The sequence below is a fragment of the Gouania willdenowi genome, chromosome 13, assembly GCF_900634775.1.
Source record: "Gouania willdenowi chromosome 13, fGouWil2.1, whole genome shotgun sequence".
Classification (NCBI taxonomy): domain Eukaryota; kingdom Metazoa; phylum Chordata; class Actinopteri; order Blenniiformes; family Gobiesocidae; genus Gouania; species Gouania willdenowi.
This window is the reverse complement of record NC_041056.1, coordinates 21785706-21813271: the sequence shown is the minus strand read 5'-3', so window position 1 is coordinate 21813271 and position 27566 is coordinate 21785706. Positions and strand designations below refer to the sequence as shown.

Genomic DNA, 27566 nt, shown 5'->3' with positions numbered 1-27566 from the left:
GTCCTACGTAGCGTAAGCTCTCCTTCCGCGTTGTTCGCAGAGGGATCCTGACACAAAGAGTAGAGGCTGGAGGTAAGCTGCCCACCAAACACACGCTTTTACACTGTACACTGGTGCACGACTGTCGGGGAGACAAACACCAACAATAACACATTATTTTAACTCGCTGCTCAAAACTCCAGGGTGTGTTTTTGTAAGCGTTTCAATTGCACATCTGTGTAAACATGGCGTTACGCAAACTGTGGCTAACTTTAGTGAAGTCGTCTCAGCACATGTTTCACAGCAGGTTTAATTAGAACTGGTTCAAAATGAAAGTATTTCTCATCTGAAGGTTTTTTTAATTTGTATTTTAGTTGCTGTGTTCTGTGGGGTTGTCATAGTGTAGATGTTAGCCAGGCCCTCAGTCTGACTCTGACCCCCTTCAGGCTGTCTTTCTCCCCGCATACTCACACACGGGGTGTCGGGGTGAAACTGGCGGTGGACAGGTAAGACCGGATCTCTGGTTAGACCAGGTGACTATTACAACTTCGTTACTAGCTTGTTTCCCCGATTATTGAAGTCTCGATTCGATAGTTAGGTAAAGTTAGAAAGATATTCACAGATTCATCTTTCCCGGACCAATAACTCATCAACGGAACATTGCTTTTACAAAACCGATATCTCGTTGCAATCACAGCAAGGTGGACCGCAAGCTACAGCCGGACTTTCCTCAATTTTCCTCAAAACGAACCGTCCTCCGCGATTGGGAATTTGTATTGGCCTCTACGCGGAGCCGACTGTGGCTGGAATGCGCAGGGACCGTCTGCAAATTGCAACACCGGAGAAAGATACAAAAAATAAAAACCAATAACTTCATATAGGAAAGTGGTAGTGTCATCAAACTCACAGCACACATAGATTAACTCTTCATCATTATACTACAACACTTAATTTTAATAAATGTGCTTTTATAACATTTTTGTGATTTTTTTTTCATTAAATAAGTACTAAAATATGCAATAACTGTACTATAACATGTTGTAGTTTCATCAAACTCACAACACACATAGATTAACTCTTCCTCATTATACTACAACACTTAATTTTAATAAATGTGCTTTTATAAAATTTTTGTGATTTTTTTTTTTATTTATTATTTTTTCATTAAATAAGTACTAAAATATGCAATAACTGTACTATAACATGTTGTAGTGTCATCAAACTCACATAGATTAACTTTTCATCATTATACTACAACACTTAGTTTTAATAAATGTGCTTTTATAAAATTTGTGTGATTTGGAGCCTGATCATTTTATTGTTATTATTTTTTAATTAAATTCATTGGTGTTTTTTTTTTTCAAAAATAATTTTACATTTTGACAAACCTTTTATTTTACACATATGCCTTCATGGAAAATAAATTAAGTTCCAATTGTGTAAGATTTGGTCTTTTCCTTTTTAAGTTTATACATGAGATATTTACTGTATGCAAGGGAACCGTGACAAAATGTATTACCAAAAATAAATGGGTGAAAGTAACCAGTAACTTTTACTTTGAGTACTATTTAATTGAGCTACTTTTTACTTATACTTGAGTATTTTATGTATGACTTTCTTGTACTTGAGTACAATTTCAATCAAGTAACAGTACTTCTATTTTAGTAGGAAATATCAGCACGTCACAGCACCTTCAATATTGTACATCGTAATTGAAATATCCAAATTAAAAGTACTCACCTGGTTTGTATTGCAATTTGGAAAATGTTAATAATCGATTTTTGGAAATTTAAGAATATATTCATAATTGTCAATAATAAAATTGTGACTAATCGATTAGCGCTTTATTTCACCACCCCTAGTGCAGATCAGTCTTAGCTAATGTATCTGTTGGTTAGAAGCTGATGATGACCGGTGGTAAACCCCCATCCTGAGTTATAAACCAACCTTTAATAACCCCACAGACTGCAGCTGCCCCACACATGCATTCATTATCTGTTTTAGGGACCTTAGTCTTACTTATACATAAAGACACGTGTTTGGCTGGGTGTGATAGCAGGAGGTCATAGGGTGAATTATTACTCATGCTGACTTTTCTATTTTACCTAACGGACACTAAAATCTTTGTAGTGTTTAGATACCATTCAAAATATGTAATTTAACATTTATAGACTCATTGTGCTCTGGAAGATATTCCAGAAGTATTGTCATATGATTACAAAAAAACAGCAATATCTAAAAGTGAATTGTGAATAAATATTGATAGTAATGCAATGTTTGTGTTACGAGGTTACGTGATTCATTTAGAGGATGTACTTTAATGTTTACACTAAAACCCAAAAAGTTTTTGCTTTGTTTCTCCTGGTCTAAGGATTTGGAGAAAATTCACAAACTTGGTGGTCCAACAATCAAAACTTTTACCTCCCCTGCCTAGACATGAACATGGAAAAGAAAGCTGGGATGGACGTTGTAGATGGTCTGGACATGTTTTTGGAGAAACCTTTGTAAATGGATTAGCTCCTATTCAAATACCATATTATCCAAGAGTTAGGGCTGGGCGATTTTGCCTGAAATTGTTTTTTTTTTTTTTTAAAGAAAAATTCGAGGTTTAATTATGTTTTTTAATGCACTTAAAATGACTGCAGACTAGGGATGTAACGACTCACTCAACTCCCGATACGATTTGATTCACGATACGATTCTCTCACGATTTATTTTACAAAATGATGACTGAAAAATATTCTTTTTTTGGGGGGGGGGAAAATAGAAAATACTATACTATTTTCCTTTTATATTTCATTGTCAAAAGAATCCCTTGATAAACTATTCAAAACAATGCAATTTAACTAAAAATAAATCTTGAATGAAATAAATAAAGGAATAATAAAAATGAAGAAGAAGCCTATTAATTTAAATTCTGGTTCTATAGCAAACAATGCAAAACTACATAATAGTTATTTTTCTTTTTAAAAGTGCAACTGAAAATGTATTTTGTGCCTTAACAATTGGACTTAAAAAAAAAAAAAACAGTCTGCACTGTATTTACATCATATATTTGCTTGGACCAGCAGAGGGCGCTAGTAACCCAGTGGTCGGTTGGGATGCAGATATTGTTGCAGTGAAGAAGAGATGCTATGCTAGCAGACATAGCTAATAGAAAAACGTGACTTTTACAGATATTCACGTAAGATTACAGATATTCTTTCGGTGCTAAAGGGGTAAGGAATCATTTATGAACATGTTTAAGAGTAGATGGCGGCCAGAAAGAAAGTAGTAGCAGATTCCGCCTGCCGCCTCAGCAATTGGACAAGAGAATGATAAATATATAGCGCCCTCTGCTGTTTAAAAAAGTACTGCGATTCAATTTTCAGAGCATCGATGTGAACCGTGATACCTATGAATCGATTTTTAACTGCCTTACGATTAATCATTACATCCCTACTGCAGACATCAAATATTTTGTCAAAAGTGCAACTTTATTGCTGTGATTGTCCACAATGCATAGAACAATCCCAAAATAAAAAGTAAATGATTCTCTGTCATTCAACAATTTCAAGCTTTAACCCAGGTTTAAGCAAAAGTGCAACAGAAACTTCACAGTAGCTTAAATTTTATGATTAAGGAATCAGATAACTACATATTTTTCCTTAGCATCTCAGCATTGTGTGAATAAAAAATTAAACATGCCTGTGGCACACACATATTCTACTCAAAGGGTAAAGAAAGAGAGAGGGCTGGCTGACATTGTGCTGCGCAAACCCACAAGGACAGAATGCGAAATTGTCTGACAAAACTGTGGTGGGAAAACAAATTGAAAAAAAAAACTTGAATTTGCAAAATAAAAATTGTTTTTATCTACAAATGATAAATTGACTAAAACGTTTTTTTTTTTTTTTTGCCCAGCCCTACCAAGAGTTAACGCAATGTCCTGCCTGGACTTGCCACTATCTGTAGGGGGAAAACTTGTTCTAATAAGCCATTAAAATAATTCAGAATTTTGTTCTGTTGTCAACTTAGTGATGTTGATCGTGTTCTGGAACTACGCAGCTATTTTATTTGCCCTGACTTCTCTGTTAATGATTTGGGAAGGCCAATATTTTATAAAGCAAAATGAGTATGAAGAGTTCTGTTTGTTTCTGTTGCATAAAAGTGTTCATTTCGTGTTCACTTTTTTGTTGCCGGAAGCGTAAATGTTAAGATCTTAGATTAAACTGCCTGATTATAACTATTCAGAACAGGTGGAGATGAACAAATATAAAACTCACCAAGTAGGAGAGAGACGGCGTATTTAGATATCTTTTTTTATAAGAGGTCTGAAACTTAAACTATGGATGTATAATGTCGTTTTAATCATGAATAGTTTGAATGCTGTCATTTTACTCAGTGGTACACCATGGGGTCAAAGGGTTCATTCATTGCCAGTTTATTACAGGGCTGACAAACTGAATGCTGACTCACACATTTCCTTCTGAAACTATTACATTGAATACATCGTATGTTTCTGGATTGTAGAAAAGCCCACCACTGCACATGAAGAAAAATCAACAGTGGCCTAGAAAACATGTACCTGTAAGGGCAACATTCTGGCTGTGACGCGGGCATGCAGGGTCCTTAATTTTCATTGAACCATGTTTTTATTGACAGAACCTCTTGATGTGAAATGAAGCAACTTGAAACACATGACTACTGTTTCACTAAGCTTGAGAACAGTCCTGAAGTCTCCTACAAACATGTTCCACTTAAATATTTGATGCTCTGACATAGAGCATGGATCCTTAGCCATAGGAGTGTGTTCTTCTAGAAGTAGTCTGTAAGAGGTGCAGATATTGAAATTGATATGACAATTTTTCCATGTAAATTTCAAGCTTGATTTTTAGCAGTTTACACATTATTAGAAATGGCCAAGAAAACTCTATCGGTAAATGTACATTATCTTTAAAGATGCATAAAATGAGACAGAAAACTCAGAAAGCCTTTTACAAAACAGTAAATGTTATAGCAGGAAAACATTTGACGCTTTAACAAAAAAATAAAAAGGGCTTTAAATAAATTTAAAAAAAAGATGAAATGCTGCCTACTGATGGATTTCACATTTATCACATCAACCAGTCGGTGTTTCTTCTTGTAGTCAAAGAGATAACCATTAAGATGGTAATGATTGAACACTTTCTAACCTATAATGTATACTGTAGATTAGGCTAAAAAGCCATTGTCAACTTGTGTTATTTTTAGTGTTGTAACTTATAATAATGTAAATGAATAAAAAAGAATGTGTGGGGGTGAATTTCTTCTAAAAAGCATTCTTCAGAAACGACAACTCATCCTTTCATGCGTGTCAAGTCATTGTACATTGTTGCATAACATCAGTAAAGTATGACTTTTGAACACACTTGGATCAGCAAACAGCTTCCTATGATAGGGTTTGTTGATTGTATGGGTGAGTCAGCACTCTAGTGAGACGTCCTTGCTTTGTTGAATGAATGTTGGTATGGCTGTGTAAAATCATTGTGAAGTTGTGGATTAACCTGTACTTGGATCAGAGAAAACCAGCTCTCATTGTGTCTTAAGGCAATTTGAAACCTGAGTCTTAAGAACATGCAGTTCTTCTGGTGTGTAATTTGTTGATGTGCTTTGAAATCAGCTCTTTACATTGTTATTGTTGAGCCCATTGTAAAACTAGCTATCCAATTATGCTTCTACAAAAGCAGTCTTTATGTGATGGATGCCATAGAATCAAACCCACATTAAAGCTGCTATCTGGAGTTTCTGAGAAACGTCTTGATGTCCCACCCTAAAAAGCCCGGAAATTACAGTATATAGATATTGAATGTGTTTGTGTTTATTGTATCCTGTCCTTAATGTGAAGATGGCATTTGTTAGGATTTTTTTTTTAAATCTTCCTTTTTTACATCTTTTCTATTACATAAGCATAGTGTTGGGGTGCTGAACATTACACTTTTAATTTCATTAGACAACTTTTTTTGTTCAGTTCACAGTGGATGATTGAAATATATCAAAACCTTAGCTTAACCTATGACGCAAAAAAAGAGTTGATTTGGCTGGTGTCAAAGTGTTCCTAATCAAATTTACACCTCTGACAGATTTGACTAAATGGTGCAATGCAAGTTAAGTTTAAAAAAACAGTACTTCTCTGTATTGTAGTTCTTTTGCTGTAATACAATGAAAAATTATCAGCTGTTCTCCGCACATTTGGCCCGAGCCTGGGACAAGGTTACCTAAGGGACAGTAAAGTCGCAGCTCTGTTTTAGAGCAAAGGTTACCATTGCTTACCTCTGTACATCCAAGTTACACCTGATTAGGTAATAGATTTAACCTTTGTCATTGTTTAAAGCAGCCTGATAAGCCTAATGATAATGTACAGGAAACAAAAAAGAATACATCTTTATGAAGCCTTTGTCTCTACATTGAGTATTACTTTCAGTTTGTTCATTCCTTGCTGTCTTTTGAAAAGTTTTTTTCTTTCACAATTTTTAAATTCTTTGCCCAAACATAAATTTTCACTAATTCCACCTTGATCTGTGATCTCTTTTCATGTAGAGTCTTCATTTTCAAAATGGATCACGATACAACCACCGAGCCCGTGGCGCAGGAAGCCGAGGCTCTTTTTACCAACATGGACCTCCTCCTCTTCTCTCTAATTATTGGCATTGTCATTTATTGGTTCATGTCCCGTAAGAAGCCCGAGCCCATCCCGGAGTTCAAGAAAATTGACACACCGTGAGTATTCATTGTTGAATTGAAAAACTGCCTTGATTATGGGCGGGGCTCCTGGAGCAGTAAGACACACCCAGTCAGACAGCACTGCAGCAGAGCACAGCGCATCATCTGTGATCAAATACAACAATCACACACACACAATCCCCACCTGAAGCTGCACACACAACACTACGGACACTATCACTGGGGTTCCAGCCTCTGTTCATGGCTGATTAGTGCAGAATCTGCTCTTTAAAGAAGCACAGAAGATCATCGCTGAAGAGAGGAGTTCCTCATGCAGGAAATATTTGAATAGCTGGTCCTTATTGTCATGTTTTTTTTGTTTTTTTTTTGTTCGTTCTCATATTCAGTTCAATTAGCTGTAGATTTAACAATAAATCCGTAATGAAACGGTACGTTTTCTATCTGAATGTCCATCAGTTTCACTTCTGTCTATAAGTAGGATGCAAACCTGTGTATAGAGTAGGATTCCAGAACTGACATTAATGAGCATTGAATACCTGGAGCTGAAAAACCCAAACACAGTTCAAACAGTGGCTCTGCATGAGCAAAGGAGCTCTCCAGCATTTTTTAGCGAAAGTAAGGTTCTGATTGGCTGAAGTTCAAACGGATCTACACCTAAATCATAATACAGAATAAAGCAGCGGAAGTGCGTAGCTGTAGTGCGTTACATTGTCGTTGTGGCACATGAAATAACACACATCAAACAGTACTACAGGTTGTTCGACCATTCTAGTCACTAATGTGTTGTAAGCTGTTATAAGCGGTAGGAATAATGACATGAAGCGACAGACTCATGCATGACCATGTGTTTTACTGCTCAACCTCTCTCTTCTCCACACATACACACAGTCAATACAGCCTTACTGACCTGCAGTGCCCCCTAGGCTGTGAAGGAGCAACTGCACACACAACAAACTCAAAATTAAAGCTGCAGTTGTAGAAACCCTCTCCTCTCCCTAATCGAAAGTTATCGGCCCTTACTGGTATCCTCTTTAACGCGCAAACTTGTGGAGCTTTTCGTGACTTTTTTTTCCAATAGCGACTACAAATGTAAGGACTTTGTCTTGTGTTATTGGAGAGTTTTCTGGTGTTTTAGAGACTCTGACATGAATGCACACATCACTCTGTAGTTACTACCGTCAGCTCGTCCCCGCCAGAGAGCTCACAGAGGTGGCTGAGTGACGACCACTCCGAAATTTAGACTAAAATTAATTGCGCACATTGGTTCTCTCCACCTTGGATATGGTTCTCTTAGGCTTACATGCAATGTATCCTATCTGTTCTCTCCCTCTAAAGCCAGTATGTGGGGCAGACCCTGCGTAGTCACCGGGACCTGCGAGCACGCAAAGCTGTCTGTTTCTCCTAAGTATGTTTGAGCCTTTAGACTGTTGCCCTACCTCAGTCTTCTTATTTCTGCTTGCTTTGCCATGTAACTGTTGTGCCTAACGCTGCGATGGAGACTTCTGCTGGAACTGCTATTACACTTTTACAATTGATGGTACTTGAACACGCTTCAGTCACGCAGCCAATAGTAACGCCCAAAACAGCTCACGGAGCACTCGGTAGAAATAATTCTGATTGGCTCAAATCCAGCGTCACGCTCCTGGATTTACTAACCTCATTTATAGAGCCAAAAGAAGGCACAGAGATTCACTGTCCACTCAGAACATTTTGGATTACAATATGATCAAAGATGATTATGGATTTTTGACCAAATTACGCCAAAAAATCTTACAAACTGCAACTTTAAGAAACAATGAGCTTCTTGAGCACCGCTTGTTTCACTTATGTAACAGAAGTCATGTGTGACCATAACTGGCCCGACTACAGTTTTCAGTTGCCAGTGATGAGCGGGCAAGTGTTAATGTTGAGCCCTGTTAGATGTTATCTTTGCTCCAAATTCTGTGGTGTCTTCTGTTATTTTCAAGGTATTTAACAGGCCATTAATGATATTCACAATGCCAAGTGTAGAGCCTCAGGGAAATATGTGCTAACCTTTGTCTCTGTGGCTTTGAGCCCTGTGTTTGCTCTCATGTCAGGGGCTTGCATCCTGTTCCCTCCCCTTTACACTTCCCTCATTATCTGTTTGTAAATGGATAATGGCTTGCCTAGATTTCACTGAAACTTTCCTTTTTAGTCTCTCTTTGTGGAAACAGAAGTTTGTAAAAGGGGAATTACCAGCACAGCATGTTTTGCACTGTGGGTAAAATGTGTGTGTCTGTGGAGGGAGGGGAGAAAGGTACCAGGCTTTTCTCCCCTCCTCTTAAAGGAGCAGTGATTACCTAACTGGTATGAAGGGGGCGTTGTCTTTCCATCTCTTTCCTGTGTGCTTTTGTCTTTGGCCCAGAACCCATTTTGAAAGTTCCCTGGAGAGCAAATAAGAAAGTGGAGCCAAGTTCCCTTTGTGAGATCTTTACAGAGGTGGAAAGTTGAAGCCAAAGACAAGCAGTCCTTTCTTTACCCTGAGTTGCTGTTTCTCCCCCGTCATTCTTCTTTCCCCAGTGCCCTGTTTTTCTTTATAACGTGTGTGCGGGCTGAGCTGCGCTTCCATTGGAGTACGATTCTGTCACAAATGAAATCCTTTTATGATAAATGGGGTTGCCATAGCAATGACATTCCCCTCTTTCCTCCAATAAGCTGGGGGCTGGGGACACAACTGTGGAAGAAACTACCATTCATCGCGCCACAGAGGAGTAGCTCTGATAACCAGCCAAACTCTCAGAGTGGATATTGTAGACATTTTTTTTTTTCCAAACACCTTTCCGACCAGAGAGGAAAAGGGGTGGGGAGGAGGAGGGGGAAGGCGGTTTCAGCTCATGATCATTTCAGTGTGTGTATGCATGAGTCAAAAGTGCGGGTCTGCAGCTTGTCTTCTTTTTATGGGAAAGCCAGTTTCCCACCATTGTGTTCTCACTGACCACCAGAAGCTGCTGTGTGTATGTGGGGATCAGTTATTGCTGGTTTCAGTAAAGCAGCAGCACACAGGAAGAGAAAGAGTTCAGTCTGAACTCGAGCCTTACATACTGAAGGGAGTCCTGCGAGTGTCTGCCTTGCTGGACCTGGTATTGCTTTTCCACCTGGAGGCTGCAGACTGCCGACGTCCTGCTTTTGATTTTGAGCGTGGCGGCTTGCTGCATGGCCTAACCAGGCAGTGTGCAACAGGGCTGCATGCCATGGGCTGTGTATTCTCTCTGCCAGAGGACAGGAGAGATGCTGCTGAGAGGTCTGTAAACTATTTGATTTACTATGCCAAAGAACATTGGGAAGGTTTAATGGCATTGATTGCATGTCTTTATCCACAAACAGGATAAACATGTCTTTTAATTCCAAACTAGGAGTATTTAACTCTTAAGTTTCTTAACTGCTTGTAATTGTAAAGAGCTTGTGTTTCTGGTGTAGTGTTAAGACTTCCCTGTGCATACAGTCATCTGTTGACGTTATGTAAGCTATGGGGATAAAATCTGCTTAACATTAATAGACCTTGTAATTAATGCTGAAGCTTCCTTGCTTTCCATCCGTGCACATTGGTCTATTACCGTAACGATTTCTGTTTTTGAATAATCAATAAGATCCTCCTAAAGCCAACAACTAGGGAGATCAATATCAGATAATCCTCGTCCAGTTTCAATAACTTTGTATAAAGAACCTGGAAGAATATCAAACTATGTCAGCTTGCTTGTTGCTTGTTTTGAGGAAAAATAATTTCCTAAAGGTGAATATTGAGAATCAAGTTAAACCACAATTTCTTAACCTGGGTTTGTTGAGTCAGTCTCAGGGGTTCAGTAGCAACCAAGACACACACAGTAAATGTGTTACACAAAATAAATGTCCACGATAAACTAGTAAGCTATGATATGGTATAAAAATTGTATATAAAAGCGATTTCAACAAAGGAAAGAAATGGTCCAGGCGTACGTGTGTCTCCGAATAAAATCTGTTTCAGCATTTTGAAGAATTTATATTTCATTTATCCAAATACGAAAGGTTTGGTGAATGCACTCATGAAGCTAAGTTTAACTGTATAACACATGCTTTCAAAACTGCCTAAAGCAGAAGCACCTTAAATTGCATAAACCTCATCTTTAATATTTTACTCTACCCTACCTTATAATCAATATGATCAGTATCACTGTAACAATTCAACTTTGTGAGCTGAAATTCACTGTAGCGGGAGGGAGGGGCTGCCGCCTTGGTTCTACGGATAGTAAAGGACGGGGGAGTTTGATTTTGAATGTAATCTAGTCACTTCAGTCTTGTTTGGTGAGCGCACCTTTATTGTGTGCCACCCCGTGGAAGAGAGTGGCGGGGAAGGGGGAGGTTTATGCAAAACCAGGGACACATCCCACAAAACAGAGCGCTCTCAAAGACCTCAATAATACAGGCTCTTAAACCTTACCTCTTGCTTAATTCATGTTATGTTTTGACCAAACACCAGCATAGATATGTGATTTAGACCACAGGGAACTGTTTTAATTGGTATAATATGTCCCCTTTAACATTGGTGTGTATTATCAACTTCAATTGTTCTTGGTTTACGATTTAACCACATGGAAAATCTTTGATCTTCTTTGTACTTAAAAAAAACACCTAAATGATTAATGGTTTTACTTGCATAACAGATGAGGTTTTTTAAGTTCCAAAGCTTTTCATTCTTTTGATTTAAGCCAATGAGTCGACCTTCATTATGTGAAGTCAGAATCGTCCTGCAGGTAATCAGCCTAATGAAGTGGAAACGCAGAGCTCTTTCCTGTTGAGTGACGGTGGGGTGTGAGGCAAACGCTCTGAGCTGCTGACCTTTCAAACAGATCCTGCTGAAGCTCTCTAGAAAGCTTATTGACGGCAGTGCCTTGTTTAACACTTTAGTCAGAAGTTCAGTCTTTGCCTCAAGGCTAGTCTACATGAAAGGATCAGTTTATTATCGTGCTTGCACAATTCACCATGTTTGCTGCTTTTCCCTCTCACTGGCTCCCATAGATCTTTTTGTTTACGACCATAACCATTACAGCTTTTGTTGGTATGTGAGATGATGAAAATAAATAGACTTTAAAGACTATGCTGGTCTGTTATCTTAATTTGTTACAGGGTACAAATGTATTATTTGAGCATTAATGTTTACTGGACCTTTCTTTGGTGCAGCTCGAATCACAGATGTCTGCTCACTCTGATGCTGTTTGAAGCAGCGATGCCTTTGATTCAAAAGCCTTTCCTCACACGCGTGTGCGCACATTCTGATCTATTTCAGTCTATTATAAGTATATACATTATATTTCAGCAAATTCAAGACTCATGAGGTACAACTTCTATTTATTCCAAACAGTTGCTTGTTTAACTTTTACTGCCATGTGATGTTGATCCTAAATGTCCTCACATCATAATCGTACAACACTGAGGGTCAGCAAAGAAATCTGTACTGCCAAAAATCTGATTATTAGTGATGGTTTTAAATTTAACTTATCAAAAACGTTATTGGTAAGATATTCCTTGTAGTACTGAGATGTTTCTAAACTAGCCGATACATTTTATATTTAAATCATCATTTCCAGAACTGTTGGACTCCAGGCTGAGATCAAACATTCTATTGAAGATGCAAACAACAACACAGCACGTCAGCAAACTGTGATTTCTGTCTGTAATAAGTTATTATTCTTCCTCTAGTCTGTGAAAATGATAGAAATAGGTTTTTATTTTGACTCTTAAAACGTATATGGATCATCATGAATGAATTATCGATGTGATTACTTGTTTTAAAGTTGAGTTTGTTTTTAAGTAATATTCTTTTGTATCTGAAAAAGACCAAAACTTTTTCATATAAAAAAAAAAAAGATTTTCACACAGGAATAACATGTGAGGGATCAAAGTCACGGTTACTGAAAACCTTTTTACTGTTTTGAGATAATAACATTTAATGTTATTTTTCTCTGTCCAGAGCACCCACGTCACGAGAGACGAGTTTCATCGAAAAAATGAAGAAAACTGTGAGTGAGACTTATTTGATAATTATGACTTACTTTTTGCTGTGACTAATACTTTGTTTAAATGAGAAAAATGCATTGGAAGTCGTGTATCATGTTCCTTTTTTTAGGCCGGGCTACCGGACTCAAAACGCCACTCACTTTGTTGTTGTTCTTCTTATTGTGTACACTAGTTAAAATCACTACTTCTCTGTTTTTTGTGAACGTAATGGGCTGAATTTTGGTATGTATAATCTATAGATGTGTACGCATTGACACTCGGAGCCCGATTTTCCATTTGGGGCTGGAAAAGAGTCGATTTCTCAATTATTTGTGAGCTATATATTTCGACGGATCATGGGGCCCATTACCCCGTACGTGTCACGGGGGCACCAGGGGCCCCCATTTTTCAAATGACTACTCCTCCGTTAATGCTCATTGAATCGGCCTGTAATTTGACAGGATATTCTATGAAGGAATAACCACCCCCCTTTTCCGGTAATTTCTAAATTTATCGGAACAAAGTCAGGTGATACATCGTTTAAAAGGCATTTCAACGTAGATTACGATTTTACATCGCACAATTTCATTTGTTTTACTCGGTGGAACCGAGTCATTTCACTGAATTATCGTGAACGTGGTACATGCTATTCTCCTCGGAGAGACGTTCCGCGGACCCGGCCGTAGTTCATCTTAACTTGTTATTTTAAAGAACATAATAAACACAGAATACTGTGCTTTCTTTGTCAAATTTTTAATCTTTAGTTCAACAACAAGCAAATGCTGGATCCTTTTACTTCTTACTTAAAGTTTGAATGTTGACCATGCAGCACATTCAAAATAAGGTTAGAATACTGCTGCAGGTGACTTTAAATTCTAAACACGTCGATTCCTCCTCCATCTCTGCTTATCCTGCAGACGGTCATGGAGGTGCTGGATTCTTTTATTAGGTGACTTGTACTGCTTTTTGAGTCGAAATTAGGCTAATTGTAAACCCCTGATGTACATGTTTTTTTGGAATGTGACACAGTGATCAAACCAGAGCAAATCCAGAAAAATAATGCAAACCTCAAACACTGGAGTTTATCAGGAATCATTCACTCACAAACTGGCTTTCAGGGACGGAAAATTCTGCTGTTGTTGAAAAGAACCGGTTAAAAGTGACAAGAGTTGCATCATAAAAAATGTTGTGTAAATGGCGCCCTGTCACTTTTGTAGCCGCTGCTTAGACATTAAATATTTATTTTACAAGGACATAGAAGTACAAAGTTGTTTATTCTTCATATCTTCCTAGGCTTAGATTGATTTTAGCCAGATGTGCTTGTTTATTTTCATCTGGAAAAGCCTCTGTTTTCAGTTGTTTTTGTGTTTGGTCCTCTTAACTGACAGGTCCCTAAATTCCACTTACCATACATTAGTTACATTTTGTTCTTTTTAAAGTGAGGACACTAAAAGATTAAACATGCTGCTTGTTGTAAAATGTGCAGGCATGGAGACACTGGATTGTTTGCAGTTCACTTTTTCAGGCCAGAGTTAGAAAAGCTTTGACTTGTGGTTTTGCAGCAAATGGTTCAGATACCATGATGGTGACAAGGAGGAAGAGGACAGCTAGCAGTCTTTGCTGAATTCAATTGGCATCGTCGCTCTATTTTTCTGCATTCACCCATTTAGAAATGCACCTTTTTGTGGTTTTTAGTGGAATGAATAAATTTTTAAGCTGTGAGTGATTTGTCACATCATTTCATATTACTCAGGTTTGGAATGTAAGACTTACACTTGTGTAGTTAATGGCATTCCAGGCTTTATATGTATGTTTTTCTGTCTTATTTCGGACAGGGAAAGAACATAATTGTGTTCTACGGCTCCCAGACGGGAACGGCAGAGGAGTTTTCCAACAGATTATCCAAAGATGCTCAGCGCTACGGCATGAAAGGAATGGCTGCTGATCCTGAGGAGTACGATATGGTAACTGCAGAACTAGCACATCTCCTACCTCAAAAAAGCTTTTTAGGAATCAATGATTACTGGCCTTTTTATTTGGATTTAGCTCATAGTATCTTCACTATACTTTTCAGTAGGTTTTTTTGTTGACATTAAGGTCTGTGTTTTCAGTAGAACATGTTCGGGCATGTGTTATGCAGCGATAATAGATGGTACAAAGTATGGACTAGATTTGAATGATTTTACACGTCCTTTCAGTGCCTTCTCACTCTGATCTTTTTTGCTTATTACAGGGTGAACTGTCCCGTCTCTCTGAGATCAACAATTCTCTAGCCATTTTCTGTATGGCAACCTACGGTGAGGGAGATCCCACAGATAATGCACAGGATTTCTATGATTGGTTGCAGGAGAATGATGACGAGGACCTCACGGGACTGAATTACACTGTAAGTCTGAAATTATAAACGGCTGTTAGTTGAACTCTTTCCCTATTGATAATTTTTTTGCATCCTCTGAATTAATGTGTGTAATTATTTTTGCTTTCTTTGTGAAACTAAAACTGCAAAAGAAAAATACATATTTTTTAATTTAAGGCTGAGGGTTGTGTTAAAAACATGTTGGGACAAGTGGACATTTATATTGTCCCGTTTGTGTGCAGGTGTTTTCTTTGGGCAACAAGACTTATGAACACTACAATGCTATGGGGAAATATGTGGACAAAAGGCTTGAGGAGCTTGGAGCTAAACGCATCTTTGATTTGGGATTGGGAGACGATGATGGCAAGTAAGTGACCAGTTAATAAACATCTAAGCCTTAAAGGGGCGGTATTATGAAAAAATTACTTTATAATGGTTTTGCTACAATGATATACATCTCTTTAGCCTCATTCAGTGGGCCAAAGTTGAAAAAGTTCTGTTTCCTCCTTCCCTTGTTATTCCACATTTTGTAAAAAGTCAGCTCCAAACAGGCGAGTTGGATTTTTCTCGCTACTTGATGTCACCTCGCGGAAACTTCTCATCCTGACAATCCTGGCTCCTCCTACCCTTATAAGAATGTGAGCTCCTCCCTCTCAAACTAGCTCACAGCTAAAACAAACATTGCAGTTTAATATAGAATATTCATTATACTTTATTGGCATATATGTAAAGCTATATACACAAAATGTGTTCTCTGCATTTAACCCCTCCCTGAGGAGCAGTGGGCAGCAACGGTGTAGAATCCAGGGAGCAGTTAGAATTTTGGTATCTCTTACATCGCTTTGTATCACTTTTAACTTGATGTGACGTGTTTGTCTTAAATGCACTATTCCTGTAGTTAATAGAGTTGAGGAGGAGAAGAAAGTGACTCCTATTGATACGCCTACTCACGAATATGCATAAGTAGGCCCCAAAACAGCCCGTTTTTAGAACTGCTCAGAAAGTCACTTTTCAGAGGACTAAAACTCTGAAAAACAGGTGAGTTTGGCAAAGTAAACCTCAAATACTATGTTGTTAGGATTCTTAAAACAAATGGAGATGGGGGGAAAAATAGCATAATACTGCACCTTTAAAGGAAAGATGTTTTTTTTTTTTTTTAATTTTTTTTCCTAAACAGCCTTTGTCATAAAAACATCTAAAACATTCAGTGGTCAACACTTGTCAAATGGTTTCTATTAAAGGAAGTGATGCCACATCTCTATTAAAGTGCTTTCTATGTAAAATCTCTGCTCTAGTGTCATCACAGTGGGGTATTTTACCATAGTTGATTTAAAACATAACAGGATGATGCCTGGCTTATCTAAGCCCTCTCTAACCACGCTGCCTTTTCCTGCATCGTCAAACTTGGATCAGGCTAAAGAGCAGAGGTTTAGCCAAGCCAGCTGTCACTGTTTAATGTAACGCACTAGGGGCTCAGGAACTGACTACAAAAAAGGGTAAACAGAAATAGGTCCGGCTATTGAGCCAAGGTGACATTATATAATTTATATATACATATATTATTTAGTTGCTATTAATAATTAGATATAGACAATAAACAGCAACAAAAATACAATTATAAAACACAAAGAAAATCATTTCTTATTTCAGAATTCAGCAGTCAAAGTTCAGTTCAAAGTTAGTTTCCTTTGGTGTGTCTCAGTTCAGTTTGTTTGATTTCGCAGAGTTGACATGTGAAGGGTTCCACAAAGTTAATTCGCTTTGGAAAAAAAAAAACGAAAAAAATAAAAATCTCAGGGTATAATCCAGGTACTAGGTCCGAGTATCCCAGGAAACAAAAAGATCAGATATTCCTACCGCGATGCAGCGGCGGTTGGGTGGTGGCTCGTCATCTAGTGGTTGAGAGTGGTAGGTGATCCAGAACTCACAAAAAACCTGACCTATAAAACGAGGCCAACAACAATTAGTCAAAGCTAATAAAATTAGCTTAAGTACCTTTTAAAGAAGAAAATAAATTAACCTCAGCACCCTTAAATAATTGGTCATTGTTAAATAAACAGTTATAAATACATGCCATAAATCGCAGCATAAAAATCCATATCAATCGTAATCAATTTGAAGCTTCATCAAATACATTCACAGTTCAAAAAGAAATAAAGTGCACTTTTTAATCAAAATCATTAGCTGTAAAGCTAAGCCATATCATAAACATGCATGTCTTTAACATATTCTTTAAACAATTCATTGTTGTTGCACAACAGATATCTAAGTCATTCATTCATTCAAAAGGTCAAAGCCGCTTAGACATTTATTTCAAAAAGTAACAGACCGGTAAACAAAACCGGTCAAAACTACAAAAAGCGAAGTATTATCTTAACATGATACTGTCTAATAAACAATTCTGCTTTGGTAATAAATTAGAAAGTAAAAGGATTATTTAAATAAAAAAGTGCAAATGGTCAGACTGACCATGTGTGTTCCAGAGCTAATGCTAGCTTATTTTAGCAGGAATTTCAATGCACAAAATGCATAAAAAATACAACATGGATCGACTCACCGATGAGTGGGGAGATGGTGGGGTTATAGAAGAAATTTGTGCGGTTATTTTTTGATGGATGGTTTGTTTAACCGATTATTTTTAATCAAAAAGCAAAACCAGGTTGACGCCATAGTGAGAGCAGCCATAGCAGCAGCAGCTGAACAATCAGGAGTGAGGGTAAGGGGCAAAAGAGCTTAAAGGCAGAGCGGGCCCATCACAAACTATCACAGGAAGTGGGCTTCTAGTTCACATGGGTTACATTAAGGATAATTGTGCATTCACGGCTTTCTTCAAGACACTTAGAAATAAATGCTGAAATGAAAAAGATGTGAAGTCATTTGTAACTGAGCAGCGAGAAGAAATGCGGACAATAATTAGATTTAGGAAGTTTCTTGTCTTTTCAACATTGTAAAAGTTAAGGTTTGTGTTATTCAGTAAATGTATGGTAGAGAGCAACGTAAGCATTTATGATCAGACTTCAGAAATTGGAAACTAATCAAATATTATAATTAATTCCCTCGCATGTAAGAAATTAATAATGAATACTTGGACTGCTCCGCCCCCTGCAGCAACCGTACGGTACCATGGAAAACATTCTGCTGTGCATTTACTGATCATTGAGTCTCATTATGTATCTGCTTTATTTTTTTTAAATGTGTAGATAATGTAAAAAAGCTGTAGACAAATATCCGTACATTAATGTGCTTATTGAAAAATGGTCATGACCATGAAACGTTGGAATACTCCTCATTTTTAAGCACGCTGTAAAGTGTCTTGAAGTTTTACAACATTATTTCTTATCCAGGATATCAGGATTAGCCTGACTAAATCCCTTACCTAAGTTTCATAAATACAGTAACGCCCCACCTTACATTCTATTGGTTTTGTATTTAAAGAGGCTGATACAAAGACAGTTAGACAAAAGGAGATGTTAAATCTTTTACATTATATACAATACTTATGCTGTAAAATGTTGAAGCAATACCATGATAGTCTTTTTAGTAATAGCAGGTGTTCAAACTCTGGAAATATAGGGAATTTTCAAAAGTACCTCCTTGTTTGTTGTTTGACTCGTCTTTTTCTCTTCTCGTCCTGACCTTCAGTCTGGAGGAAGACTTTGTTTCATGGAGGGAGCAGTTCTGGCCGGCCGTCTGTGAGCACTTTGGTGTCGAAGCCCTGGGAGACGAGTCAAGGTGCTTTAGACAGTAGAAGGTTTTCTTAAGCAAATTATTGTGTCTCACTAGTCCCTTAAAGAGATATTTAAAGTGCAAGGATATTTATATAAATGACAGTAAAGTGTATTTATCCACTGTGACCTTGATGTGTGTGTTTGTCCTGCAGCATTCGGCAGTACGAGCTCAAAGAGTTCACTGACATCAACATGAACAAAGTGTTCACAGGGGAAATTGGCCGCCTGAAGAGTTTTGAGGTTCAGAAGCCGTAAGTGCCAAAGCACACACTCCTTCCTTCGTCAAACTTTCTTATCATAATGCTGCATGCCTTGTCATTTCTTACTTTTCACCTCTATTGAGCAGCACTAAAGACCATTTAGCTCAGATGAAACTTTGAGCCCCCTAGAGGATGTCAGAGGAACATATCTATAAAAGTTTTATTGATGAGACCGTAATCTGTTTTCAACTACAACAAGCTTATTCTATAGCAGACATGGGAAACTTAGGACCCTATAAAATCCATTTTATTTTTTTTCCAAATTTTGTGTTTTCCACTTAAATTTTTTTCAATTCAGTTTTTTAAAAATATATATATATTACTTTTAACTACTTTAAGGAAACAAAATAAATAAAAGAAAACCATAATTAAACAAAAATGTATTTAAGAATAAAAAGGTAAGTTAAATAATGAGTAAGATGCAATTAAAAGTTGTACTGACATGGATTATTCTGACTGCTCCTTTTTAATTATTTGTGTCATATAAAAATGTATGAGAACAGCATTAATGTTACCCAGTTTCCTCTGCGGGATCAATGGTTTACTGAATCTGATCAGGTTTATTGTTTAAGTTTTGATCAACTTAATTTAAATGATCCTGATGACATTGCAGACCATAATAATAAAACAAAAACAAGTGGACACAAGGATGCATCAGTTCTTTCACCACGAGTTGCCAGAATATTTGACAGTGTTAGAAGTTATCGTTGGCCTACGTTGTTTAGGACTCTACAATCGCTGGCAACGCTGGTATCGTCCACAACAACAAACCACTTTTCCCATGGATCTTCTGTAGCTCTGATGAGATGTTGATCAAACAATCTGAGCAGGTGAAGCTGACAAAGGCCCTCCGTCCCTGTTAGCAGCGCTACATGAGAAACAGACGTTTCACAGACACATTAAAGTTAAGTGGGAACTGGTCGGCTCTGTATTATGGAGTGAGTGAGTTCCGTAGTTTTGTCAGTTTAGACAGTGTTTGAAGCAGCCAGGATGGAAAGGGGCCAGCGGTACACCTAATAAGTGGTCCCCTGGAAACAAACATCCTTTTCCTCACGATGACAGCATTTCATACCGATTCTGTTCATTTCCACGTTCAATAGTGGATTCTGTTTTCAGAGGTCGATTCCGTGATTCCGTTAACGTGGATTTGATACGGCCCTAAAACTGGGGGGCCGGGGGGGTCACATCTAATTTTTTGTGGCCCCCAAAGCAAATCTTCAAAAATTGTAATTCAAGAAGTTTGAAGAAATATGAAACCCAACTTAATGCACAAAGTACACGAAAACACGAAAAATTACTACAAAAACACACAAAACAGCAAATAATTATAGAATAGCTGTTAAGATGCACAAACTGTTATCAAAATTACACAAAATGACAGGAAAAGACAGAAAACAACAAAAATACAGAAAGTGACCCAAAAAATGCACAAATCGACAACAAAAATGCAATACAATAATTAAATTCCATTCAATTTAACTTTATTTATGTAGTGCAAATTACAACAATAGTCATCTCAAAGCACTATGAAAATATAAAAAGAAAAAAACCCAACAAATCTTCTTAACAGGAAGATGTTAATGACTCCAAAAACACAGAAAATGGAAAAAAAAGACCAAACCCTTTTCCCCCCTGAGTGTTAATGATCTGATTGGTCATTATTCTAAATGCTGACATGAATATTGATCATGTGGCCCTCAGATCAGATACAATAGATATATGTGATAGAATTGCCCATTCCTGTTTTATAGGTTTGTTTTGCAGAGAAACTTTCCAAATGTCATAACTGTGAACATTTGAATCCACATTTATTGATTTCTGTCTTTTAATTTATTTACAGGCCCTTTGACTCCAAAAATCCCTTCATGGCCCCAGTCACAGTCAACCGCCGTCTCAACAAAGCTGGTGATCGGCATCTTATGCACCTGGAGTTAGACATTACAGGCTCTAAGATCAGGTGAGTGTGGCTGAAACTGTTGGATAGTATCTTTTATATCACATTGCTCATTCACTTCAGGTTCATAAACTCAGGTCATTATAACTTCTCCTGGTTTCAGATACGAGTCCGGAGATCACGTTGCTGTTTTTCCAACAAACGATTCTGCTTTAGTGAACAAGTTGGGGCAGGTCCTTGGCGTGGACCTTGATTTGGTTATCTCTCTCAACAACCTTGACGGTATGGCATTGACAGCTCAAACACACCTTGACATCATTTGTTTGTCCTTGAAACAATCTCACAAAGTCCTCCCCTCATATCTAAATGTGCATGATTAGCTCCTCTAAAGCATGCAAGTGGATACTGTTTTATTACCTAAATTACTTCTTACTGTCATGTAAATGCGCAACTTTTTGAATTAAGTAACTGATTTTTCTCTCAATATGGAGCTCATTGTTTTAATGACAGGCTCTGTGGGTGTATCTTTTTTTAGCACTAAATGTTCATCTAAAAAAAAAAATGGAAATACTTGTGAAGGCTACTCTACTTGTCTTCTTCTGCACTTGTGTTTTCTTTGTCAGGTACTCTTCCTTAATTCAATGTTGGAGGCCTGGGTTTTCGTTTGATCTCTTTTATAATCACCAGCTCCAACCAGACTTTTCAGGGGGGTAAATCAGTGAACTACAGAACATTCTTTAATTATAATGGGAATTAGGCTTAATCATTTCATCCTCCTTTGGATGGTTATTGTATTCAATTCTTAACACCTTGTGCCTTTATTAAACGTCTTAAATCTCCAGCCAGCATTAAAAATGTTTTCCTGAGATAAATCATGATGATGTTGTGTAACTACCTTGTATCTATTTGCTGTGCTCAGTAGCGATGTATAGCACCAGTCTCATGACAATACAATATGATATTGATTCTTTGGACAAAGATGCTATATTTGCACATATCTGGATTTTAATTTGATTCATGGGCCTTTGATCAATTTAAGACATTATATACCCATTTAACACGATCGGTTCCATCACAGCGAAAGCCAGAAGAAAAAAAACACCAAGCAATTTTGACAATTTTTTTAGCTGAAATGTTCCGGACATTTAAAAAAAAATCTTACTTTTTACCAAAAAGGAAAGAATTGTGCTGTGTTTAACTTGCAATATTGATTGACGTTTGGCGTTTTTATCGATTTGTTTGAATCGTTGCTTAATTAATTGATATATTGATCAAGATTGATAGATCGCTATACCTCCAGTGCTCACGGGGTGACTTAATGTCATGTTATATATACTGCAATGGGAGGGTAGTTTATTCTTTTAGGCTGAATGACTCTTTCAACAAAAATGTAGATCGTTGGCATGTCTGAGGTATAATATTTGATCAAGTATCTTAGTTAAATCCTTTAACATCCGTGACTTTGTGACTAAATAAGAATTGTTCTTTTGTTTCCCCTTTTAATTGTCTAAATTAAAATGTTAAATATGAATATAAACCGTTCTAAACGTTTATTAAAATCATTTGTAGTTTGCTCTTTTTTGTTTCACGTGTCTGAAGGATTTTCCCAGTGCTTTATAATATTTGGATGTTGTCCTCCATCTTTTTCAGAGGAATCCAATAAGAAGCACCCATTCCCCTGTCCCACTACCTATCGCACGGCACTCACTCACTACCTGGACATCAGTCACCCTCCTCGCACCAACGTGCTCTATGAGCTGGCCCAGTACGCCTCCGACCCCAAAGACCAGGAGAACATGCGCAAGATGGCTTCCTCGTCGCCTGAGGGGAAGGTCAGTAATGGCTATAAAAGACCTGGGTGGGGCAGAACTGCGAAAAATAAAAATCTGCTTTTTACTCATTGTAATTTAATGTTATTGCTTTAAATAGAGTTTATTTCCTGTTCTTTTACAGGCACTTTACCAGAGCTGGGTTTTGGAGTCATGTAGGAACATCCTTGCTATCTTGGAGGACATGCCTTCTCTAAAGCCCCCCATTGACCACCTGTGTGAGCTGTTGCCTCGTCTCCAGGCTCGCTATTATTCCATCGCCTCATCCTCTAAAGTAAGTGCTTTAATAATCCGCCTGGATCTTACTTGCCTTCAAAACCTACTTTAGACGAAAGCATAACAACCAGACCTATTTGTAAGATTGTCATCATTTTGTATTAATATTATGCTTTTCTCTAATATTACGTGAGAGAGAAAGCCTCAATTTTTAAAAATTTAGGTTTTACTTAAAAACCAAGCAGATATCTTTTCATTTAAAATGGAAAGAATATCATGATGGTCATTTTCAGACCAACAGTGCTTAAAATAACACAAGTGCTTAATGATATATCTTGATTCTAACTATTAATTATGGTAAATATATATATATACCGTAATTTCTGGGCTATAAAGCACACTGTTTTATTGGCCGCATTACAATAATTTAGCAATTTTCTAAAAAAAAATCCACACAATTCCGCAACCTAAGGGGCCGCACCCTATTGGCTAATGAGGGTGCCCTTCAGACAACTCAACCAATCAGAGCGAGCAGGTAGGCGGTCTGCTGTACTCAAGTTAGGTTTCACAGAAATGTCCGTGTTTCAACTGATAAGTTTCCTTTACTACATGAAGTCTCCTCCTCACTGCCCTACGTCTACATATCAGTCCATTTACAGCTTTTTATGGTCACTTTTTACTGGAACCAGACTGATTCACCGCTTTGTCCGCTCTTCTTACCGTGAACTACTGTGGAGCGATCACAGCGAGTCAGACTCTTGAGTCAGAATACGGACGCGAATGTTTCTGAACAAATCTAACGTAGTGATTTGGCAACTTCATGCTGTTATGCTCCTATTACAAACTGGCTGATTTTTACTGTAGACGGAGCGGAGATCAGAGGCTGTTTTGATTTCCGCTCCGTTTGTCCGTCCTCATTACGGAAGTGTCTCCATCAGCCTCAGAGTCCAGATCACCGATCAATCCTGAACAAACCTAATGTGTTGATTTAACAACTTCATGCTGTTTATCATTCTATTACAAACTGGCTGACTTTTACTGCATCCACACTGCTGCTGCTGCTGCAATGGGCGCTTGCTCCGCGTCATCACTATGATGCTTCATGACAAGTGATCAGAATGATTCAGTGCGAGCTAAAACGATTTAATGTTCACAATTTAATTGTTCCACCTGGTCTAATGTGACAGAGCTCAATTTTGTGACAGCATGAAGCTTATCAAACTGGGTAAAATCCACAATTTAGCCGCGTCATTGTTTAAGCCACAGGGTTCAAAGCTTGAGGAAAAAGTAGCGGCTTATAGTCCAGAAATTACGATAGATTTTATTGTCGTTTCAGCCAAACTTCAGTTGCACGTCTCTCATGAGTAAAGCAGATTAATATTATGTCTTTGCTGCTTCCAACTGTCTACTACTTTCTCTCTAGGTTCATCCCAACAGCATCCATATTTGTGCCGTCGTCGTCGAGTACCAGACCAAGACTGGCCGAGTTAACAAGGGAGTCGCAACCAACTGGTTGAAGAACAAACTGGTCACTGACAATGGCCACAAGGCTACAGTTCCCATGTACATCCGAAAGTCCCAGTTCCGTTTGCCCTTCAAAGCCAGCAATCCAGTGATCATGATCGGCCCTGGCACTGGAATCGCTCCTTTCATGGGATTCATTCAGGAGAGAGGATGGCTCAAAGAGCAAGGTATTGTATCCTGTGTGTGTGTATAGGTTAGTGTTGGTGTCACCTTCAGTTAGCTGAATGATTTAGTAAGAAAAGAAAAAGGTGACAGGATCAAATACGACGTCTGGTTCTCAATGCACCTTATTTTGCTTTTCCCAACCTTGCTTCTTCAGTTGAATCCTGAGCCTGACAAAATACTGAATTATTAAAACATGAATGGATTGTAAGTGACAGTTTATTCAACCTAAGAAATGCCTGAGCATTAAAATGGGGATGTAAAAAAAAAAAAAATCAATGGAGGCTGGTCCTGACCTGCTTACTCACAAAATGGCTCATGTCATGTCAAACAAGCAACAGAGTCCAGACATGGTTGTTAAATGCAGCTGTCGTGGATAAACAGTTTATTCTTGAGTCTTTGTTAACTCAGTAACTGATCACAGGTTGTATCTTCCCACAGGAAAGGATGTGGGAGAGACGGTGCTATATTATGGCTGCAGACACAAGATGGAGGATTACCTCTACCAAGAGGAGCTGGAGGAAGCAGAGCAGAAAGTAGTTATAACGCAACTTAATGTTGCTTTCTCCAGAGACCAGGAACACAAGGTACGGCTGTCAACAGTGCTGCTTTTAATCAGAATTATGGTGATTAATTCCAACAGGACTAGAGAACCCCCCCCACACACACACACACATTTTAATGATTTGATATGCAACTCACAGATTATATTTTGTTTGTCTTCATCAAAAATGAAGGTATACGTGCAACATCTCCTGAAGAACAATAAGGAGAACCTCTGGAAGCTGATTCACTTAGAGAACGCTCATATCTACGTCTGCGGGTAAGGAAACTCCAATTTTGCCATTTAACTTATTTATCTTCAATTAAACAGCAGTGTGAAAACCAATTAGTGCACATAGTTAATGACTGAGATGTAGATAAGTATATACAGTATATATTGCATATTAGGGCTAGGCAATATGGACCGAAATCCATACCTCTATATTTTTTTTCAAAATGGCAATATACAATATGAATCAATATTTTTAATTTAAAAAAAAATAATGCGAGGAAGAGAATTCTTGGGTTAAATTTGCTGATGCAAAATGCCACACAGGCACTTTTATTAACAAACAGCTGCACAATATGTGCCCTTTTTGGCTTTTTCACCTCTAATGGACAGCATGTGTGAGTGACTTTTCTCAGTGTGGCTTGTTTAAAGGAAGGTCTGGGTTAAGACGCACTCAATAATTAATCTAACTGTGCTTTTAATGCTATTCTTACAAGTAACGAAAGCAGTGACTCTTTAAAACAAGTATTTTAATATAAAATAAGCCATAGAAAATATATCGATCAATATGGGGAATATTGACATTTTATTTACTGTGTATGTATATATATATATTGGTGGAAAGTGTGTATAAGAATTGTTTTCAAATGAAAGATTAGACATGGAAAGAAGAAATATGACTATTATTATGGTTTCCTGTTTTAGGGATGCCAGAAACATGGCCAAAGACGTGCAGACGGCTCTACACGAGATTGCAGAAGAACTGGGAGACATGACTCGCACCCAAGCCACAGATTACATTAAGAAACTAATGACCAAGGGACGATACTCGCAAGACGTGTGGAGTTAAGAGTGTCAGAAGCAGCCTTTGTCTTCCCTGTGGAAGTGGTAGTTTCAAATTTTCTATTATCGGAAATAAACAGGACTGAACATAGAAGCAAGAATTTAACACTTGTTCCAACTTATCATGTGAGCTACAGGTAGCAGAAATTGTCAGTTAACGTCTACCTCAGCAGGTTAAAGGAACCCTCATTTAACCACTTCAATCTGTATTTTTCTACTACTAATATATTCAATGTCCTATCGCTGGACCACTGGCAAGAGGTCTTTGTGTGAGTCGTGGTAGAAACATGAGGTTTCCTGTTCATATTAGTTACATCTTTGATGTGCAACTCTGGTTTAGACTGAATAACGATCCCCAGAGATTTACAATAGCTTTTGTAATGAATTATTTGAATAGGAAGAGATGTGGACGGATTGTTTTTTTATTGTTATGCATGTTTCTGTGATGTTGCAGTAGAAATACTCAACACATGAACACAGGCTGGCTTTAGTTTCTCCATGTGCTGACCAAGCAACTGATAAAAGATTAATTTCTAAAACTCTGTAAAAAAACACGAGAGAGGGAGAGAAATGATTAGCAGACAGACTATGTTTAACCTTGTGTTTTATCAAGTGAACTTGGTTATTATGCATGCGAGGGGGCCGGTTTTAATCGGTAACTTTTTGGAAAGCACAGAACCATGTATAGCCGAAGCAAGAGATTATGTGCTTTTTCATTTCTATGAATCATCAGCCTTAAAAGTCATTAAAGTGCATTGCCCTGTAATATTTTGTAAAATTTTAAAATGTTTGATGTGAAATCCTGCCTCTCTAAAGACTGTTTTTGTATTTTACAGCAGATGATTATGGCTTCAAGTCGCAGTATATCCCACATAATAACCATGTCTGTATTTTTGACATGTTATGTTTAATCTAAAATGTTTACTTCTATCTCTTATGCACCACTACATAGAGCAGACATATCAGAGAATATTTTGTGTGTATTCCTACGTCTGTCACTCAGTACACATCTCCGTATGGTTTATTAGATGATATTGACTAAAGAATTCAGCCACTGATGATGGTGCACCTTGTGCCTTTAACACTGCCTTATGTCTGAAGTAACAAACAGCTCTATCGCTTTTTATTCTTCTTCTTTTCTGAAACTGAAACACTTCACTGCTCTGTCACTTTTTGTCATCCCCGTAATTATTTGAATGTATAAAGGCATGCAAAATAAAATTAATACAATTAAAGTAATATTAACCCTAATGATTATTTTTGTGGTGTTTTTCTCTCCTTTTTATGAGCTAGATTAGACACAAAAACCA

At 37.7% G+C, this 27566-nt stretch overlaps 1 protein-coding gene across 2 annotated transcripts; it reads left to right on the top strand.

The window, feature by feature from the left end:
• porb (P450 (cytochrome) oxidoreductase b) lies at positions 1 to 27507 on the top strand. Of its 2 annotated transcripts, XM_028464601.1 has the most exons (16): positions 1 to 72; positions 6538 to 6717; positions 12647 to 12695; positions 14508 to 14636; positions 14906 to 15058; positions 15271 to 15395; positions 18671 to 18760; positions 18909 to 19007; positions 20857 to 20973; positions 21074 to 21192; positions 22561 to 22742; positions 22864 to 23013; positions 24379 to 24646; positions 25083 to 25228; positions 25379 to 25464; positions 26119 to 27507. In XM_028464601.1, the coding sequence occupies exons 2-16, from the start codon at positions 6554 to 6556 to the stop codon at positions 26261 to 26263; spliced, it is 2022 nt and encodes a 673-aa protein (XP_028320402.1). In that variant the 5' UTR covers positions 1 to 72; positions 6538 to 6553; the 3' UTR covers positions 26264 to 27507. The 2 variants fall into 2 exon arrangements, with proteins under 2 accessions (XP_028320402.1, XP_028320401.1); XM_028464600.1 differs by lacking the exons at positions 1 to 72; positions 6538 to 6717 and adding an exon at positions 9565 to 9943.
• The last annotated feature ends 59 nt before the right edge of the window (positions 27508 to 27566 follow it).